A 22741-nucleotide genomic window follows, 5' to 3' on the forward strand; every position below is an offset into this window, starting at 1 on the left:
AATCATAAACAATCATATACTAACAATTATAAACTCTAAAATCCATCACCCTCTAGCTTGTATATAGTAAACCAATCCTTAATAATACTAAATATATAAAAAAAACTAAAATAAAAGAGAACTAGCATCATTCCCATCTATGTTCTTCCACAATTCACTATTACCTTAACATATTCTCATTTGCACATTAATAAATAGTTCTTACACAAATTAACCCACATTAACCCACAAAACTTTCTTCCTCTTCCTCTGTAGTAAGTTGTCCATTAATTCCAAATTAAAAAAAAAAAAAATCTATTACCATACATAACATCCCAAAACTTTTAAAAAACACAACTACCACTTAACTATAAATATTTTGTGGAAGTTCCATAGATTTCTACTGGTCCTATTTTTTTTTCTTTTTTGAGCGTTTTAAGGCAGCACGCGTCACCCTCTGTTCTCTAAGATCATCCAAAAGAGTTACAGCTTGAACTCCTCCTGTACCCTTCTCGTCTATCTGTGCATCTTCATCCTCTTGATGTTCTCCTTCTCCAGATCCCTCTGCAGCTTCCAGAAGTGTTGATGGGGTTACTTTCAAAACATTATTATAAAAATCATGCGCTTGCTTCACATTACTCAAACAGTACCTTTTGCCATCATACATGAAGCTCAACCCAGCTGGGATCTCCCATCTGAACCTTATATCTCTTTGCTTGAGCTCTTGCACAAGAAATATAAAATCCTTCCTTCTCTTTAAAATCTTTGGAGGAATTTCTTTTAGAACCAAAACTTGTTGACCAGCAATCACAACTTTGGTATCGTAGGCAGCTTGTATAACTTCATCTCTAATTTCCCTTTTTACAAAATAAACCACCACATCTCTAGGCAACTTTCTCTGTTTAGCAATCCACGAATTCACACGAAACACTTTGTCCATACCTTGTTTTAATTCAGATGCTGGATGGTTCAATACTCCCTCAAAAGCCTCAGAAACCAGCTGCTTTAAATCTTCCTTAATATTCTCTTTTAGGCCTCTAATTCTCACAGCAAACTGCATCTGGTAAAATTGGGCCAAGCTCTGTTCACTGTCGATTTTGTCTTTTAAATCTTCAATTTCCAATACTTTTGCTTCTAATAAAGCATTCTTTTGAATCAAGTCTTGCACTTGATCATCCAGCACCTCCACACATTTAGCAACTTTTTGCACTGAGGACAAAATGTCTACCTTCATTTCTCTAAGTTTCTGTTCCATCCTTTCTTCCATTCTCTGCTCCAATTTCTCCAATTTCTCCTCCATCTGTAGAAATTTAACACCCATTGACTCCAAAATTAACTGGGTATGTTTTTCAAGATCCTTCGATGTCAATACATCAGGAGAATGCAACGCCTGCAGCAATGATTGTTGTTGCACCGGAGAATTTCCAGCACTCCGAAAAGTTCTAGGGGGAGGTTTAGCCGCCATCTTTTACTTACAATTGTGACGCACTTTCACTTTAAGTTTTAAGCAAAGTCCATCAAGCTTGAGAGTAAAATAAAATCTTCTTCATCTCTTCATCTTTCCCTCTTGTACTGCTCTGCCTGCTCTTTCCCTTTCATAGTCTCTCCTTCAAGCAGGGATGGTCGCAGACGCCTGGCTCTGCTCCATTAGCAGAGACGCTGGTCAGCTGGGAGCAGCCCAGGCTACGGGGGAGTTCAATCCTTCAGCCGCCCAAGCTCCAAGCTCAGGCGGCCCCGGAGAACTCAACCCCCACCTGGGGGCTCACCCCCTCCTCTTCTCCCGAGGAGGGGGCTTCAGATTCGCCCGAACAGCTGATCGGCGCTGTTTCGGGCGAAAAAGCACCAGCTGAGCCGCGGGCAGCCCGGGAAGGCTCCCTCCGTCGCCGCGGAGCCACCGGAAGTCCGCTTAGACAATCTTTTAATGAGATAGAATCAACTTTGATAAACTGCTTTTTCTTTCACTGCTTATAGACTATCATTTTCCATTGGATAATTTGTAATCTGCAATATTTTTGTGAGAAGGTTTCATCAGAAAACTAGCTTGCTTTGGAAAACTCATCTAAATTTTTCATTCTAAATTTTTCATTCTAGTTATTTGCTGCTTTAAAATATTCCTTCTGATATAATGATAATTTAGAACAAATTATTGTTGGGTTACTCTTATAATAGTACACTAAATTACAGTTGTTTAGATGCTTGATTTTTAAAACAATGTGTTGTGTGCCTTTTAAAGTACCTTTTTAAAATATGGTTAAAAAAATCAGCAATGAATACATGACTTTCAGTAAACACTGATTAAGAAATACTTTTCTGGATAAAAGAATTAAAATGAGGCAAAATTGGTGTTATTTTAAAGAACAAATGCTACAGATGCAGCATTTTTGTTTTAATTGTGCAGGTTATGAAAAATTAGGTTGCCACTTTAACACATGGACCTTGCTATCTATCCTATGCATAAACTTTGCCTCTTAGTCATATTCAGCATTCAGTTTCTGAATTTTGTTTCATATTAAAGCTGCTTTTATGATATATCGAAGTAATTTTAACAATTCCCCAAATATTTTAGGGAATATTTTAGTTTTCCTAGAGGGCAGAAAGTTTTCTAATTTTAGGCTTTGAATAAGAGAGGACATTTTCCATCATCATCCCTCACTACAGAGCTATCATAAGTAACCACTGACTTTTAAAATAATGTGTATGTGGAAGTGTTTTATATTGTCAGAGAAGAATTAAGGTCACCAATAATTTCTGAGCTGTAGCTGTAGACATTATAACTGGTGGGAAGAGTACTGAAAATTAATAATACAGCAAAAATCTGCATTCTCAGATTTCACATTCCTTCCTTAAGATCTTCCATAATTCAAGACTCAGATTTCCTTCCAGATTCTATCTTATAATTGAGGTTTCATCATTATCATTTATTTGTATTAAACTAGGCACAAATTAGACATGTGCAGATTCCAAAGTTAGAGAACCATTTTTCCTGAAGTTGAAAGCAAAGTTTCCTGCTTGTTTATCTTAAAGCCTTTCTAGAGGTCCTTTTCTAGAGATTGCATTTGATTAAACTGTATTAGGGAAAGGGAAAGGTTCCCCTGCACATGCGTGCTAGTCGTTTCCAACTCTAGGGGCCGGTGCTTCCCTACGGTGGGAAGGTAACAGCGTTCCGTGCGCCTTTGGCGTCTAGTCATGCCGTCCACATGACCACAGAGACGTCCTCGGACAAGCGCTGGCTCTTTGGCTTTGAAACGGAGATGAGCACCGCCCCCTAGAGTTGGAAATGACTAGCACACATGTGCGGGGGAACCTTTACCTTTATATGACTTTTATTTATAATCCAATGTAAATTTGATGACTTACTAGGTTTTAAAAGTTCTAAAGAATAAATAAAATATTTACAATAATTTAATAAAAAAGAATAAAAATAAACACAGGACTGATTTATGAGATATGTACTGCAAAGTCAAAATAACTTTTAAACAAAGTTTTACCATTAATTTCATCAGGTATGAAAGAATTTTAAAAAAGGTGAATACATAAAATACATGAACAGACAAATACCATATTTAAATATTTTGTTATATACGGCTTCCGGATGGCAAGGCGATGCTGGAGGCAGCCATTTCCTGGCTGTCAGCCTCGCAGCTCCGTAGAGCCACCGAAAACAGCGCTGGTCAGCTGTTCGGCGGCTCGGAAGCCCCCACCTCGGGAGAAGAGGAAGGGGTGAGCGTCCAGGTAGGGGTAGAGCTCTCCGGGGCTGCCAGAACCTATAGTTTTGGCAGCGGAAGGATTGAGCCCCCCCGAAGCCTGGGCATGCTCCGGACTGCGAGGCGCCTCTGCTCCGGGTTTTTTGGAGCAGAACAGGGCGTTCGCAACCATCCCTGCTAGCAAGGAAGAGCTTTTGAGAACAAGGACGCAGGCAGAGCGAAGCAGGAGATTTTGGTGAAGATGATGCTTTGATCTTTAACTCAATGGACTTTGCTGAATCTGCATGTGAAAGTGCGTAGTTAACAATAGAGGGTGAAAATGGCGACTATATCTTCTAAAGTTCCTGCCCTGAGGCAGCAGTCTTCGGTGAAAACTTCATTGTCCTCTGCATCTGAATCTGTATCAGCTTTTACAGTAAAAGATTTGCAGAATTTGTTGCAAGAGACTATGGAAAAGCAAATGCAGCAATTTGTTGAGATAATGGAGAAAAAGTTGGAGGAGAAGTTTACAGAGAAATTAAAAGAAATGAGAGCAGACATCACATCTGCAATAGAGGGCATGGTTAAAAGTATTGAGATTTTGGATGACAGAGTGGAAGATCTTGCTCAAAATGATATTAGATTGGAAGCCAAAATGACAGAAACTGAAAATGTAATAGAGAAAATGAATTATGATTTGATTTCGACACAATATTCTCAGATGGAATTTGCTTTAAGAATCAGAGGCCTAATAGAAAATCCTAAGGAAAATTTGGAGAAAATGGTTTCTGAGGCTTTGGAAGGGGTATTGAAGTGACCAGCAGATGAAATAATGCAAGATATAGATAAAATCTTCCGTGTTAATTCGTGGATCGCAAGACAAAGGAAACTACCTAGAGATGTGGTGGTTTATTTTACAAAGAGAATGATTAGAAATGAAGTTATCCAGGCCTCCTACAACACTGATTTTGTAATTGCTGAGCAAAAAGTTCTGATTTTAAAAGAGATCCCTGCAAAGATTTTAAGGAAAAGGAAGGAATTTGTTTTTTTGACACAAGAATTGAGACGACGTGATATTAAGTTTAGATGGCAAATACCAGTGGGGATGGTGGTGACCTATGAAGGTACGAGGTACTGTTTTACCACGGAGATTCAGGCACGTGATTTCTACAGTAATGTTTTAAAAGCAGTCCCCATACCATCTTTGGAATCTACAAAGAAAAAAGGTGAGAGAGAGTCTCAGCGTTCCAGAGAGAACCTGCATGTTGCTGAAGGGTTAATGCAGGCAGAGGTGAAAGATACAGGAGTGGGTCAAATTTCATTACCACTGGAGAAGGCCAGAAATTGGAAGAGGCGTGTTACTTCTGGACGAATGAATCAAGCCTGAAGATTTAGTCACATAACTGTAAGAGACAATAATGTAATAAGGATTATGGGAATTGGAATTGCTAGAAGGACTAAATATTTGGGGATATATTTTTTACCCTTATAAAATAATTATGTAATATTTCGTGTTGCTTTAGTTCTAAGATGATTATGGAAAGTTAATTGGGAAGATTTGTAGTAGTGTTTATTGATATTCTGTAGGTTATGATTTGTTATTTGGATGAAAAATTTTAAGCTTTTAGTTGGATAGAAGAATAGTTTTATAAAATTGATATAAATTGGTTTTTTTGTGATTGAAGTTAATTTGTAATATTTTTATGGGTAATATTGGCATAGGTAATAGAATACAAGAATATAAGAATGATGTGATTATATAAAAATTTCTTAAGTTTGGAAAGTAATCTATGGTATTTTAAGTTGTATAACACATTAGGATGATGTGAATTTAAAGCTTAGTTGGAATGAAGAATAGTTTTAGACAATTGTTTTTATTGGATATCAGATTGGAAGGTATTATTTTGTATTTGAATAATCATTGATAATATATATATATATATGTATGTATGTATGTATGTATGTATGTATGTATGTTTGGAATTTACCTATATAAGTTAAAGTTTGATAGTTTGAGTAGTTTAGGATTGTTTGCGTAAGTTAGATCATGATTGTTTGTATTTTTATACCCTGTGTTTTGGTATTAGATTGGAAAGTATTATTTTGTATTTGTATGTATGTATGTATATATATATATATGTTTGGAGTTTTCTTATATGAGTTAAAGTTCGGTAGTTTAAATAGTTTAGGATTGTTTGCATAAGTTAGATTATGATTGTTTGTATTTTTATACCCTGTATTTTGCTCTGGGAAGCGTGGGGGGGGGAGGGGAAAGGGAGGGAGGGGTTGGGGAGGGGGAAGAGGGTGGGGGGAGGGGGTTGGGAGGGGTTTTTTCTTCTTTTTTTTGGTTGGTTAAAGAAAAAATGTATTGTAAAACTTTTTAATAAAAAATATTTTGTTATATACTGAAAATAATTGGTAATTTTTATTTTGACTGAGGCAACTTGTCACTGAACTTTCAGCTCTGTTTAGAACTATTCATCTTGAACATAAAACAGTGAAAATTTTCTAGCACTATCTTGCTGCAGTTACTTTAGAAAATAGATGCTTGTTCTACTACTGTCACTGGCAGTAAAGATGCCTGAAATCCCATCTGGAATACCCAAGCAGTTTTTTCTCTGATAGAAGGGGAATAAAAGTAAATATTTAAAATAAATATCATTTGAAAAAAGTTATTAAAATAATGCAAGGAAGAACAACATTTTAAATTTGTATACAAAAATTAAATTGCTAACTTTTATGTGTTGGTTCCTCTTGTGTTACAGTATGCATTTTTTCTGCTGTGGCATGTTTTAAGGGAGACATCACATTGCACATATTTCTGTGGAGGCAACTGGTAGCACTGCAGCAAGCATTGCCAATAATCTCATTCTAAAGGATTTCTAGTGCAGCTGACATTTTTAGACTATGTATTTGAGAGCTAATATGATTCCTCTAGGAGCATTTGTTGTATAAATAAAAATCTTGGCATTCATTTTTCCAAAAGGGTGGATAGGTAAATGAAAAGTGATGCATTAGGCAGGTTCAACAAAAATGCAATATATTTTGCTTGTGTAAAGACAAAGCCTGTTCTCAAGATGGCTGACCTAGAAGTGTTCTACTGTTTTGATACATAAGCAGCTAAGCTGAGCAGGAAGTTCATTTGATGAATGTCAAGCTGTCTCCAGGTAAGAAAAGTAGTTTCATAATCTTTTATAACCTTTTCAAAGATATGTATAAGTTTTTAATTAATTATTGATTAGGTTGTGTAGCAATATATTTGAGGGCTTAGGATTGTTGGAGATAGCCACAGATTGATTATTTAATAGAGTAATTGACATAGATGGTTCTGTGATGAATTTTGTAAGCATATTTAGTGATTCTCTCATAAAAAGAGTTTGGCTTTAGTTTTATCCCATATTTGTATCGCTAAATATAATTGCAGTTTCAAAATAAGTAACAGAAAGAGTGATTTTTTTTTATTTTTCATTTTGTTTTATGTCTGATAGTATTAAAATATATAATTAAATTTTCAGACATTATTTGAACAAGTGATTTCCTCCCATACTAGGAAGAATTTGTTTAATCTGTAGACTGAAGAGTCCTGTGAGATTGGAGATTCAAGTTTCTAGCTCTCAAGTCTGCATTAATATATTTTGGAACTACAGTAATACATTCCTAATAGAATAAAAACCAAATAAAGAACTTCAGTTTAAAAGCAATAATCAGCATTTTAGTTTTTTTCTGTGTCCTATTAAAAAACATCAGATTATATATCTTAGATAAGTAAATGGAAAACTTTTAAGTTTTTACTTTTCATATTATGCAAACTATTGGCATAGCTTCTATAGCATCCTCTTTTTAGTGTTGATTTGTATGTAAATATGTAAAATATTTGTTCATTATTCATGTTTGGGACACAGCATTCATTGAACAAGAATAATGATAGTGGCAGCATTGTAAAATAAAGCTAAGAGTTACAGGGAAGTTTAATACTGCATGTGACCAAAGGGAGAAATGTTGTCATTTCATTATTTTAATTTGCCTTTGATAGAATTCTATGTCATGAATATATTTAAGATTACAGATTGAAGTCTTGAATAGCTTAAAAACCATCTTTAAAAGATTATATTATTATTTTAAAAATAAAATAAATATTGTATTATTCAATATAAGGCACAAAATTACATTATTCTAAACAACTAAAAATAATTACAAGAATAATTTGGACTGCTAAAAAGAAAACACCAAAAAATTTTAAACAATGTTTTTAAAATTCTGAATTACTAATCTTAAAAAGTTTGGTAGAACAAAAAAGAGTTTCCCTTGGTATTAAATACTTGACAAAACGTCACTAAGGAGACCTCAATTAGTCTATTAGTTTATCCATTTTTTCATAGTAACCAAGTTTGAAATGGTTCAAAGTTTATCAATATTACATAATTAAACAATTCATTTGTAAATCGAAATCTTAAGGTTAGTGACTATTATAATTAACCTAGTGATAAATGATTGGCCTTAGCTAGAAACCTTAGAACTCAGATGATCTTGTCTTTTAATATCTGCCTTAGACATTGTAATCAGGATCTGGCCAGACTAGATAGTGAAACAGGGACTAGGTCTTGCTGGTCACAAATAGATTATTATTGTTTATTGTTCCATAATTTGGTTGTATACAGAAAAAAATTACTTACAAATAGCCACAGACCAGGTCTAAATACACAGGCCTTTGGAGCAGACTCTTAAACAGGATGTCATGGTTTAGGCCAGCTAGATGTAGAAAGAACATAATATTCTGTCTTGATCATATTGCTACTTGTAAATACAGACTTGTAATTCTATTTGTCTTTATGGACAAATGAAATGAGATGCCACTTGAGCCCATTACAGTAAACACAGGCTTTCCTTTACAACTGGGATTTTCTTCCCTTGTTACCTCTTCTCAGAGTTGGCAGATATGATGTAGCCCAGTTTATATAACTTTTATTACTGCTTATCTGGGCACATATGCACATCTGTGTATCTCTTGGTCCAAATTGTACAACCAATTGGTTGAAGAAAGAACAAGAAGCATCAGTCAGGACCAATGGCAATTATGCAGTAAGTTGCATGGCTGGTTGTAAAAGCAAAATAAAATAAAAAGGGGGTAACCTTTTTCCATTGGTTTGAGTACTGACAACAGCATTTATAAAGAGGGTGGGATTTCATTTATTACAATATATTAAATCAACAGAATAAATCTAGATGATAGGTTTTAAAAGTTGTGAACAAAATTAATCACCAGGAAGGAAAACCAATGTTACTATGCTTAGTTATTATTTTCTAAGCATTCTGTTTCCATGGATTCACTTATTCACTTCTATACAAATGTAACCCATTTTTCTTCAAACCTCAATGTGGCTATACATGGCCATGCACAGTAGGGAAAGCCTTACTACATAGTAGTGACATGAGCTACACTACATTCTTGTGATGTTGTATTAATACGTTTCTCCATATTATGATTATAGATTATGTCATTCACTAGAAATTATGTTTCAATAACTGCTTCCATTTCCAAGGAGTTTTTCAAGAATGAAAGCCCATGAATAACAAGGATTGAATAAAATCGGCTAATTACATTTAAAATATGCTCACACTTATGAAAGAGTGAAAATGTTTATGCAGTATGCCAGATCCTGAGGCCTTAACCATTATCAGCTATTCCTCCGTGATGAAATGTTCTAAATGACTAATAGTAAACACCATTTCTAACAATACTGAAATTTTAAAATAACAGTTACTGGTTTCCAATTCCAGTTTGGTTACAAAAATGGTGGCCACTCCAAATCTGCTCTACACTTCTAAGGATAAAAGTGTTCAAAATAGGTATTAAGACGCAGTGCATAATTTCATGTTAATTAACATTGAATGCTTTATTGTATCATGCAAATGCTTCTTTGGGAAATCAGTGCAGTGCTTGATATTCTTATATTGAGCTAAATTATCAATGTTTTATCTTAATGCTGAACATGCATACCAGCAGTCACCTCTTCCAAGATATCAAGTAGAAATAAAGTAATTTCCAGTACTATTAAAAAATTTGGGATCGAGATTTTAGACATGTGAAATATCGGTGCTATCACTGAGTATTAATTGCTTTTAAAGGGAGAGAGACTGTTTAACCACCATGTTTCCCCCTTCATGTATTAATGTTACTGAACTTGCTGTTCAGATAAAAGGTCTTTGCATTCCATCTGCTTTGATTATTAAATATCTGTTTATATTTTGTTTTTAACTGAAGCTCATTTTGCTTGATTTCATTTTGTATGTGCTTAGGTAACAATAATTTAAAACAAATATAAATACTTTTAAACATGGAAGGAAACTGCTTTGAAGTACAGATAATTATACATCATGGAAGGCAAGGGTTTCTTTCCGCTAAGGAGATGTTTCTCAAAAGCATTGGGGTTTTATTTAATGAAAAAGTGGGCAATTTTACAGATAATGTTTTAGGTTATCAGTCAAACGTGACAAATGCCTCCCTATTAAATTATAACTAGGTATATTTTTAGTATTATATGTAAATATAGTTTAATTGTGGATGAAAAACCTAACAGTATAATCATTTTTCAAAAAAAAATACAGTTGAATTTTACTGCATTTCTAAAGATAGAGCTATATTTCCTGTCTAAAGCTAAAAAGAAATAAGGGACAAAAACCTTTCATATTTTTTGTATTCTATGCATATTTAAAATGCACAAAAGTTTGTTACATGCTTAACTGATATCTGCTAATCTGGCTCTGTTGTGAGAGAGCGTAATAGTTTGACTTTGTTGTGAAGAGCACTCCATTGTGCATGTGGAGAGAGGCAGGAAGGTTTCATGAAGCTCTGCTGATTTCACATACAGTAGTGCTATTGCTTAGGAGGTGTGCTATTTTTAGCCCTGTTGCCAGGCAGATCTTTTCCTGCTTCCTGCTGATTCTCAGCCTTTGGTACTGCTGGGTTTGTACAAAACAGTCTTTAGTTGCCAACCAATGAAATTGCACTAATATTCAGTAATTTGTCTGACATCATGCTTGTTGTATCTTGTTTATGTATAGTTTCTCTTATTAGGCATGTTGATAATATGGCAGTATGGCTTCAGGGGCTTCTTGTTATGACATGTTTTTATGTATTCAGAAAAGATAGTCATTTTTAAATGGCAGGTAAATGGCAAAGGTAAATCTGTAGGTTAATTGGGGCAGCGGGGAGGGGAGGTAAATTTGTACTGTAACCAAATTTTGATTTGTGAAGTCTCCTAAAATTGAACTGCATCTACTTGATCCACATTTATTATTTTGTATAAAGCTTGGTATAAGCCAGTATTGTTTGTGTTGTGCATGTACAAGCAGATGTATTTCACTTCTCCCAATGAAACCGTCTCAAAAAATAACAATACATATTTCTGGAAAATCAGTAGAAATAAGTTAAGTTTAATGATGTATCTTGTAAAAGAATGTACCATTGCTTTCTGGTAGTTTATAAATGCTACTTTTTTAATACTGAAACTTTGTATTTTGATGTATTTCTGTGTAATTTCCCTTTTGTTTCCAGAAGGTGACACTTGATAACATAAAAAGGTAAGATAATGAAATCTAATTATAAAGTTACATATAAGAAAGCAGCTGAAATGTAAATATGCATAGTTTTGCATTTTGCTTTTGGTAGGCTCATTGTCACCCTGTTTAAAATATAGTGTTAAATGCTATATAATTTTAGTATCAAATATTTATTTGTTGTTTTAAAATAGGTTTCTTAATGGAGGCACCGAGAGCATTGTCAAAACTTCCTGTTTTGCTTGGGCAAGACTTCCACAGGCAGCAAAATTTGGAACAAGTTTTGAGAGATGTCTAAACCACTCATAAGAAATCTACTACTTTTGGCTTTATTCATGAGAGAGGTTGCATGTAGTCATTTATCATTTTAGGAAATTGTATTACAAATTTAAGAACTCACACTTCGATTACTATACTAATACAGGTTCCCATTACACTACATTGAATGCTATTTATCATCTTTATAAAACAAATGCTTATGCAACCAACCAATTGTCCTGCTGAGACATCAATTTATTTAAAATCCAAATATAGGAAATCCAAATTATAGAAAATAACGCAAAGATGGTTAGCAAAATAAAAGTATAAGTTGAAAAAGTGTTTATGAGAATAAGCCAATAGTAACAATAACAATAAACCACAACTGATTAATATAGTCCAGTTTACATAAGCTTTATAGTAGCTTGTCATTGTGTATTAGCGCTTTAGTAATTATCTAAAAGATTTTATGGTTTCGTGGTAGTTGCTCGGAAACTAACACATAATGCAAGTAGTTTATTTTTGTGTTGGTTGAGGGAGAGTGTACAGTCTTCTAAAAAGAAATGACTACTATTGATATTTAAATTGGGGAATTCAGAATTAGGTTAAGCTCTCAATTTCACAACCTGTTGTATGGAAATTTTAGCAATTTCCAATCTTACTGCTACAATGTAAGATTTACCCTTAAAATTATATATTGAAGAAGGATATTTTCAAAATATTGTCAAGGATTGTACATTTTCTAAATATTCAGTGGTTTAATTTTTTTTCAGGCTATGTCTAAATGTTCAGTTTTATTTGATTTTCTTATTGCTGGGCAGAAATGAGGTTCTTAACTGGTGGATCAGGATTAGCTTTCTTGAGCCAATAGGATAAGATAAAACTTTCACAAGGAAAGGGCCATTTTTTTTCCTGTGTGATAAGTCACAGAAATGTTTGAGTACAGCTAACTCCCTCTTGAGTATGCTTCTGAAACTGCAAGAGCTCAAAAAATAGAAGGAATACTGTTGCTGTTCTTATCTACTACTATTCCTCCTGACGTATGCTCAATCTAAGTGGCAAACATACAAACTATAGTTCTTGAAGTCTGGTTTTTCTTAATAAAATGAGGAACTAAATCAATGTAAGCACCGCCTTTTATTACAGATATAATTCAGCTTGTGTGGAAGATAATGTAATTTTTTTAAGTAGAATTTTTGTTAATTTCCTGAGGGTATAAATGGAGCATATAAGATAGCAAATATTTGTAAGTGCACCAGTAAATATTTTAAAGAAAGAAGAAATGTAATAATCTTAACAAAAAGTAAGATTATGAAAATTTATGAAAATTGCCTGTTATTTCAAAACTTCAGTGTACATTTCTCTATGTGTGTTCTTGATACAACAAAGTAAAGTTTATACAAATGTGCATTTGCGTTTTAATGGACTGTTGAGCAATATCTGAGCCATGTTTTAGAACGAGTCTAAAGTCCGGCATCTAGTACATGGTACTAAAGCCAAGAATTTCCTAATTACCTTGCAGGCAGCACTTAACACAAAGCTGCTTAACAGTCAACATTATTTGCTTATATAATTTTTTCTAAATTGGGTTATATTTGTTGGAGAAATACTTTGCTTTTGGGACTGTAATAGAAATGCCCTTCTGGAATGCTTGTAACCCGTATGGAACTGTTTTGAGTCTCATACTGTTGTCTTTTCATGATCTCGGTCTCCTCTGTTGCCGGGTAAAATACATTTTAGCTGGAAAGTGATTGGCTAATCTTTTTAACTAATATGACTTCATGAGTATGGGTTACCGTAATCCATGGCAGCTATTCTAATACCTATCTTCATTGCCATGTAGCAATGAACTTGCTTTTCAAAAAAAATATTAGAGAAGGAAAAGTTCCTAATTATGAAAGCAAGGACAATTTCAAATATCACTTTAGAAACTACTCTTACTATTACACAAATAAGCACTGAAAACTACATCACTATTGACAAAGGGTGTTCACCAAGTAAAAGTGACTGATTTAAATAATTTCTTCTGGTAAACGACACAAATATTTAATATTTATGAAATGAATTGTATTATGCATAGGCAAATAGTGTATATAGGTTTTTGCACAACTAAGCAAGATTTTCTTGCATAGTCCTATCGCCTAAACTGTAGAAGTTTAAAAAGCAAAAATAAGGCTGTTAAATTTCAGAAATTGTTTCTTCTTGGTAAGACATATCTCTTTAAGATTTGCAGGTCTTTATGAATCCACTGAATTAAGTCATGCAAGCTTTTCTGCAATTCCTACATTCTGTGGAGTCATTTGTATGAGAAGAGATCAAGGCTTACTAAAGTATCCATCTTATGTTTTTATGTGCGCTTAATGTAAAATACAGATACACAATTCACTTTCTGGAGAAAAAACTTAAGCAGAAATAATGAGACGCTATTTTACCATTCCTCGTGTATGATTTTAAGTTAACTATTACCAGATCTACATGCACGTGAGTTTTATTTGAAGAATGGAAAATGCTTTTTACCGCAATTTTATTCTAAAAAAATAGAGAATGACTGATTGGTTTGCACAGATAACACCAAATTATTTAAAGCAGTTAGTTTTGATCTAATTGCATACTGCTTTGTTTTTTCTTGATACCTTCGCTATTACGTGGCTACAGTATGCACCCTTGTGGATATTTTGTGATGTTTGCACGGTAGGGATTGAAATATTGTGTTGTATTATCAGTTGAAATGTCTTAGGATATTAGTGAAAGCTTTTTGAGTGATTTTCTTCATATATATATTTATTATATGATCACATTTATTACCATGCAATCATGTGGTTGCCATTTGTATGTTTCATAGCAGGCTTCCAACAAGCAGAATCAATGGAGAATCCAGCAGTAAAACCACAAATCACTTAACCGCCATGGGTAATTTGCTTAACAATTGCAGCAGAAGTGAAGTTGTAAATCCATCGCAGTAGTGATGTCTCTCACTTAACTGCATTGATTATTGACAGAGTTGCTGATCCTAATTGTAGTTGTTTAAGCAAGGACGACCTGTAATCTCTACTAGTTTTTGCAGACTTGCTATCTCGATTGAACTAGAAAATTAACAATTTATATAATGTGATTTCAGTATGTTGCCACCAATACTTTACCTTCATGATCAAGTTTAAATAACTTCCTGAAATAAATAAATAAGGGATTCTGTGCCACAAAAAATCCAATGAGTCATTGTTAAATCATCTCCCCAATTATTTTGCAGAAAAAATGACAAACCTGTTGTACTTAAAGTTAGATTTTTATTGATGAATTTTCCTTGTTTTTCTTTTTTATCCTAAAACTACTTTTTAAGAATCAAGATGGAAAACAGTGAAGAACCTCAAAAAAAAGTTTTTAAGGCCCGTAAAACCATGCGAGCAAGTGACAGGCAACAGCTTGAAAGTGTATATAAAGTAAAAGAAGATTTTTTGAAGACTGCTGATTTGAAACTGTTAAATGGAAAACATGAAAATGGGGATTCAGATATCAGTTCTCCTTTATTAAATTCTGACTGTATTGAGGAAAGAGAGGTGAATGGCCTAGAAGACGTATATCTTGATCCTGAAGATAAAAAAACAGAATCTGATAAAATTGCTGATGTCAAAAGTCTGGATAACAAGGAAAACCAGCATGGTGACTTAACAGCAAAATGTGAAAAACTTTCTCCTGAAAACATTGTTTCTGAACAACATCATGAAAATAGTAGCCCACCTTTGAGCCCTGGATCTGAAAGTCAAGTACTTGAATGCAATAAAAATAATGACATTCAGGAACAGATCACTATAAGAGAGGACCTGAATGATAAAGATCTTTGTGTAGCAGAAATTTTGGATCAGAAAGCCTCATCAAGTCAGACTGAAGAAGAAAATAATGACCAAATGGTAGAACCAGCAGAAACAAATGAGTTGGCTATTACTGCTGAACTGTCTATGGAGGAAAAAACTAATACACAGGAAGTTGTTGTAAAAGAGAAAGTTGATGAGGAAGCAATATCTAGTAGTTTGAATACAAATAAAAGTTCAAAGAATGAAATCAAATCTGTAGATGTGGTAGAAACTGTGGCTCAAAAAACTGTAGAAAAACCACCAACTGAGAGTATGCTGGGAAATGCAGCTAAAATGGAAACAGATGAAATTATTCCAATTTTAGAAAAGCTGGCCCCAGCAAATGCATTAAATTGTTTTTCTCAACCCATCTTGCTTCCTGTAGAGACTCCTAGCTTATGTTCAGAAGAAAAGGTAGCAAATTCTTTAAATTCTCCATGTAAACGTGAAAGCAATGAAAGTTTGCCCAAAGAAGCTTTTTTAGTTCTTTCTGATGAAGAAGAAGTTTGTTGTAAAAAAGAAGCTGTAGTATTAATGCCAAACCATGAAAATTCTCCAGGTGAGTGGTATCTTTTTTTTTAAATCTCCATTTTAAATGGTCATTCGAAACTCAGTATTAGAATTTAAAAGCAGTAAAATAATTGCCTTATCTGAAAAAAAAATTAGTTATATTAAATGTAGAATAAACATTAATTGTATCCAATGTTTTAAAATTACAATATCAGTATCATTGCTGTTTAAAAATTAAAACATAAGAATAATAGTGTACAATAACCATACAAATAGTAAACAACTCAAGCCTTCAAAACCTACTTTTCAATAATAACAACCATCAGACAACATCTACCTATCCCAGGTTCTTAGGAAGCACTCAATAGGTGATAAAAATGCCAAATTGAGTCTAAACATCTTGCTGATGATGTGACCAACCATAATAAATATTGTTTTAATTCATGTGTCATCCAGCTTTCAGCAACAGTAGAATATCAAATCGAATGAACCACATCTAGAGCAAATGCAACAAAAAATATTCTAGAGGCATTTGACTTATGCTGTTGATAACTACTGTGTTTCCCAGAAAATAAGGCCCACCCAGAAAATAAGCCCTAGCCTGATTTTTTGGTGTGCACCTAATATAAACTCTACTGCAAAAATAATCCCAGGGGTGTGGGTGTGGCCAGCACAGGAGGCGGTGAGTATGCGTGGAATTGACGGTGTCCAGCAGCCATAGCCTGCTCAGCACAGGTAAGTGAGCACAGAGGTAGAGGCGGGGGAAGGCAAGCGATCTGAACATTCTGTGCGGCCATCAGGCTTGCGTAGCAGGACCAGCAGCAGGCAGAGTCACGGGGGGAGGCAGGTGATCTGGATGCACTACATAGCCACCTGACTCGCAGGAGGCTTGTGTGGCAGCACCGGCAGCAGGGGGAGGCACTGGGGTAGGCAGGTAATCCTGATGTGCTGCCCACTCCATCCCATTGTCTCTTCGTTTGGCCACAGCTATGCTGGGCAGGTAGCCACAAAGCACGGGATCACCTGCCTCCCCCCCCCCCCCGGTGTCTTTGCCTCCGCCTGTTGCTGGTGCTGCCAAGCAAGCCTCCTGTTAACCAGGTGGCCACGCAGCACATCTGGATCACATGCCTTCCCCCTCCCCTTCACACTCAGACTTATCTGCGCTGTGCCAAGGGCCTGGTGTTCTGTGGTTGCTGCCGGACACAGTTGGCCCCAGTGCACTCACTGCCTCTTGTGTGCACACTAGGGGAGGGGCACCCAGCTGGGCTGATCACCTTGATACTGTGTTTCCCCCAAAATAAGTCCTAATGTGTCTTTTGGTGCCAAAAAATATATGAGACTGGGTCTTATTTTTGGAAAAACATGATACTTGTGGTTCTTGATTTTTATTTTTATATTTATAGTATATTCAGACCATATTTAATTTTGTTGCTGTAGTATAAGATCAAACTGCATTAGTAGTATATTTGAATATAATCAGTTGATATTTATTGGCTCATTTTTTATTCTACTACTTTGCTTATTATAAATCTGCTTTGATACTGAAATGTGACCAGGATTGATTCTAAGCAATGCTGTTCTGCTTGTAATAAAAAATACTAATTATGTTTGATTTTATTAAAAAAAGCTTTTGTTTGTGAAGATTGGAAAATAACTTAATTCAAGATAAAATATCAGGGTTGAAGTGTTCATCAAAAAACCTTATTAGGCTGGTGTTATTTGTAAGCATTAAATTCTGTTGAGAGGACTGAATTCTGAAGAAAATTTTATCAAAAATAATACACCACCTCTGGAGTTACCTGATTAAATAAGTATTCAAACCACTACAGAATAATTTCCAAAATTCTTCAAGGCAACAGAAAATAATTAATTGATCAGTATTTCAAATATGTCTGAGAGACTTAGAAAACCATTTTTTGTGTAATTAGAATTACACAAAAATTGGTTTTCTAAGTCTCTCAATGCTCAAATTGATATTTCTCTTCTAAGTTGATATTTCTATTTTACAACATCTATATAGTTCCCTGTATTTGAGATGTGCATCGAATTATTTAAAATTTAAATAAAATTCTATTTAAATTTAAATTATGGAATAATAGAATAAATAAATATCAAACCTAACTCTTTTCTTTGCTCCCTATGGGAGAAACATCTCCTGCTATCTAGGATTGACCTCTCAGTCTTCCAAGTGGGAGGCGAGCATCTTTACCACTAGGCCACCACACTGCTCACACAGCTGTATATTTATTCAACCTACATGTGGAGTACATATTGAACGAAGTTGGATTAGGAAACAATGAGCAGGGTCTTAAAATTGGAAGAAATATATGCTTTGCTAATGACAGTACTTTGATAGCTGGAAATGCAAATTTGCAAACTCTAGTAATGAAATTGAAAAGAACAGAATGGAAAAAAAATAGGGCTAAGATGAAACATAAAGACCAAACTAATGGCAAGAGATACAGCAAACAAATCTAAGCAAATCTTAGAATTGATAATAAAGATACTGAATTGGATAGTGTATAGAATGCTGCCGCACAGGCTATATTGGGGGCCTAAAGAAGGGCATAAATAATTCCCTTATTTTATGAACTGCACTTGATGCCAGTTTGCTTTCAGGTCCAATTCTGGGATATCTCCATATAGAGCATCTTACAATAGTCCAACCAGAAGTTAACCAAGGCTGGAATAACTGAGCAGAGAGCATCCCTGTCCAGGAAAGGGCGTAACTGGTGCACAATGTAGAGTTGGACAAAGATCCTTCTGGCCACAGCTGCCTCTCTTTGAGCAGGACCTGTGAGTCTTAAGAGATCCCCCAAGTTACATACCAGGTCTGTAAGTAGTGCGCCTGCATCCAAGACAAAAGATGAAAACTCCTGGATACAGGGGCACCCACCCACAGCCACTCCATCTTAACAGGGTTCAATTGAAGTCTGTTGCTCCCCTTTCAGACCCCCATAGCCTTCAGGCATTGTGAAAGGACAACCACTGCATTTCTCACTTCACCTGGGACAGAGATATATAACCTGATATCACCGACATATTAGTGATACCTCATCCTATGGTGATGGATGATTTCACCCTGCAGTTTCATGTAGTGTTAAAAAGGAGTGTAGAGAGCACCGAGCCCTGCTGTACCCCACAAAGGAGGGGCCATAAACTTGACCGCTCACTCCTTATTAATACCAATTGGAATTTGCCTCAGAGGAAGGAGGTGAAGCAGCAGCACCCTAAAAAAGTCATCCCTAAAGGATACCAAAGTCCAGGGGTCCCCAACCTTCAGGCTGCGGCCCACTAGCATAGCTTCAGCTTTTTAGAAGTGGACCAGGAAACTGGTGGGTGATCACACATGTGCATACATACTCGCACGAGCAGGAGGTAAGCATGGGCATGTATGTTTTATTTGTATGCACGATGGATGGAGCTGCGCACGTGCTTATCCATTTTGCATTTGTGCGCACTTGTTTGCTGTGCATGTGCATGCTTGGCTGCACGCACAGAACCACTCCCCCCCTGATCTGCAAAGCCAGAAAGATTGGGGAACTCAAGAAGAGCAAGGATGGATATACAACCTCCATTCCACTACTGCTAGATATCCATGAGTGCAACCAATGCAGTTTCAGTTCCATATCAGGGCCTGAAATCTGATTGAAAATGGTCCGAATAATGCTCTTTCTCCAGGATCCTCTCAACCGCTTTTCCTATGTTGGAGATTGCACGAAAATTGTCTGGCACGGTGGAATCCAGCAATGGCTTCTTGATCTAGGGAGCACACCAGTGGCTCTTTAAAAGGGGCTGGAAACAAGGATGGATTCACCATCACTTGGACCCATCCATGTGACATCCACTGGGCTGCCTTAACCAGCCAGAAAGGTCATGAATCTAATAATGCAGGTGGTGGTGTTTGCATTCTACAGAACCCTGCCCATTTCCTCAGATCAGACAGTTCCCATATAACTGAGTATATGTGTTCCCTTGGCATCTCCATAGGACTTGTACCACCCCTGATATCACAACTATGAACAAATTGAACCACAGCAAGATTGTGTAGCAGCAGGTATTTCCCTCAGCTCTCTTTGAAATACCGGTTGGGTCCATCAGTTGCCAGGTATGGACCAATCAAATGGGTTCAGCCTTCCTGTAGAAGGGGAAAATACAAGAGAACCTTGGTTACATGGTGTGATCTGATCATGAGAGGGGTTAAAGAAAGCTCTTTTGTTAAATCCCATTGCCACTGCTCTGACAATAAAACCAAGTCCTGGATAAGATCATTGGTCTACGTCAGGCCAAGAATGACATAGGAGAGGCCCATGGCCATCATGGAGGCCATGAACTCCTGAGCCACTTTGGAAGCCTGTCCTAGGGATTGCAAATTGAGGTTCCCCAAAATCATAAGGCGTGTGTGATGAGAGGAGGCAATGGCCCAATGAGTAAGATGCTAGGCTTGTTGGAAAGTTGTCAGCCTAGGTTTGAGAACCAAGTGGCATGTGACGGGATGAGCTCCTGTTACTTGCCCCAGCTCCTGCCATATAGCAGTTTGAAAGCATGTGAATGCAAATAGATAAATAAATACCACTTTGGTGGGAAGGTAACTGTGTTCCGTGCATCTCAGTATAGAGGCATCCTGGCCACATGACCACAGAAGTGTCTTCGGACAAAGATAACTCCCTCAGATAAGAAAGGGAAATAAGCACTGTTCCCTAGAGTCGGATATGACTGAACAGGGGAAACTACCTTTATCTAGAATCATCGATCCCTGGGGAATTCTACAGGCAGCCCTGAGCAATCCCAATTGCTCCCTTGACCCTAACTCAGGGTCTTCCAACTGACAGCGTGTGCAACATTAGCAATTTCTGTATATTTGTTTTGCAGTGTGGATCTTGGCTGGAAGTCACTAAACCACATCAATGAAGTGAGAATTTTCAACTTTACAGAAATGAGAATTGGAAACAGCATTTTATTTTGTCATTTACTTCCTATTGTAGCATACTTATTTTTATTACATCCAAGTCAGCTTCTGCATGATCAAGTTTCTTTTTGAAACTGTAAACGTAACTCATTGGTAGCCTCAAATTGCAATGAACAAGGACATGCATTCAATTTCATAGCTACTAAGATTGTTGGCTGAGCAGAGACAAAAATAGGGAAATGATTGAAGCCTGAGAAATAGGCCCCTTGTCAGTCAACAGGAGTGCGGATTTATCACCAGCTTATTCATTACTTAGAAGCCAAGGGTATAGCAGCACAAGGAAACAACAACCAATGACTAATAGCCAGCCATCAGCACCCCAATTAACAACTAAAAGCCACACCGAACCAGGCACCACATAAATACTATGTATAGTGCACACGTTCTGGAGAGAGAGAAGTTCCCTTAGGATGGACTCCAGCATAAGTCTGAAAATTGGTAAAGCTAAGCCTCTGGTTCCATTGACCAACTCAGATTGGATCCTGCAAACAGTAGACAATTGCACTGAGGATGACAATGAAGATCTTATAGTTGGTTCTACCTAAAGAAATACCATTTTCATCATAGAAAGTAAAATACAGAACAGTAAAATCTCTCCAGGTATGCTGCCCCGCTCACCAACACAGATATGTAACTGATTTAGTGAGTTTATTAATATTCCCCAGCAATTCCTTTCACCAAAACCTAGAACTGTCACAATTAAGTCCAGTCATGAGTAGACTAAGGTTAGTCCACAGAGCAGTGGCTAAATAGTCCACAAAGCACTTGAAAGTTTCTCAAACAAAATAACTCCACCAGGCAAACATAAATTCATGCATAAGAGAGCTCATGAGGCAAGAGAAGTCCAGAGTTTCCAAGGCACGATTCAATTCCAAACATTGTCAATCCAGAGTGAAGCAGGAATCACGATGACCAAACACACAGCTAGCAAACAAACATGTTCCCAACAATGCCTCCATCTGTTGCTGTGAAAAATAGCTTATGGTCCATCCTATCAATTTGGGTGTGGCTTTCTCCTCCCAAGTAGTCTGGCTGACCTTCTCTGCTCCTGCCTTTTCTCTGTCCTACACTTTCTCAGATCAGGTGCAGAAGGCAGTTTCTCCTCTTCCCTGGCCGTCTGTAAGTTTCCCCACCTGGAACCTCAGCCAAATTTTGGATGTACCATTCCTTGGCCATGAGTAAATTACTCTTCTAACTATATGTGAAACTACTTGTAGCCAGAGGCTGCTGAAGTGTGTGTGTCTTGTTTTGTTCTGGAGCTTGCCAGAAACATGGGAGCATTTGGAGAAAATTTGGAGCAATTAAAGGGCGGTTTGAATTGCCAGCTGACTGCATTGCCTCTGTGCCGTGCCCTGGGTCATCACACTGGGTTTACAACCACTTCCACTGGGAGTGGTCCTAGGAAGTGATGGTTGAGCTTGCAGAACTGTGTGGAGAGCTAGACGTTCACCAATTTCGATGGTGTCGATCTGCAAACTTTTTACACTCCTCTATGGCCCCGTTCAATTTTTTCTCCAACGCTCTTTGCATGTTATGAGTTCTTGCAGGAAATCCGTGGCCATGGGCACTGGTGAATCTGCGGCAATCACAGGGAATAAATGTGATGAAACCGCAGGTCACCAAAAAAGGAGACATGCGAGTCAGACATACTCAGCGTTGTATGCAAACTCCAGCGCCAGCAGATCTATCTAGTTGTTCTGGAAATTCACATACCAATGCAAATACCCCTCCAGCATGACATTCATTCGTTTCGTGTCTCCGTCCATCTCCAGATGATGTGAGGACGAGAGAGATATCTTTACCTGTAGAAGAGCACCCACCAAAATGTAGCTATAAACTGGGTACTCTGGTCCGACATAATACGCTCAGGAATGTCGTGACACAACCATGCTGTATCTCATGCCATGGGCAATCCCACGCACAGTACGAAATGGGCC

The 22741-nt window shown here is 36.5% G+C and overlaps 1 protein-coding gene across 4 annotated transcripts in view; it reads left to right on the forward strand.

Annotated features, from left to right (window-relative positions):
- ATF7IP (activating transcription factor 7 interacting protein) overlaps positions 1–22741 on the forward strand; it is a 127196-nt gene that overhangs the window by 19386 nt on the left and 85069 nt on the right. For all 4 annotated transcript variants that reach the window (XM_083366737.1, XM_083366740.1, XM_083366739.1 and 1 more), the window contains exon 2: positions 14815–15884. In XM_083366737.1, the coding sequence (XP_083222863.1) occupies positions 14822–15884 (1063 nt within the window). In that variant the 5' untranslated portion in view covers positions 14815–14821. The remainder of the gene's footprint in view (positions 1–14814; positions 15885–22741) is intronic.

This window comes from Vipera ursinii (assembly GCF_947247035.1).
Source record: "Vipera ursinii genome assembly, chromosome: 6".
NCBI classification, from domain to species: domain Eukaryota; kingdom Metazoa; phylum Chordata; class Lepidosauria; order Squamata; family Viperidae; genus Vipera; species Vipera ursinii.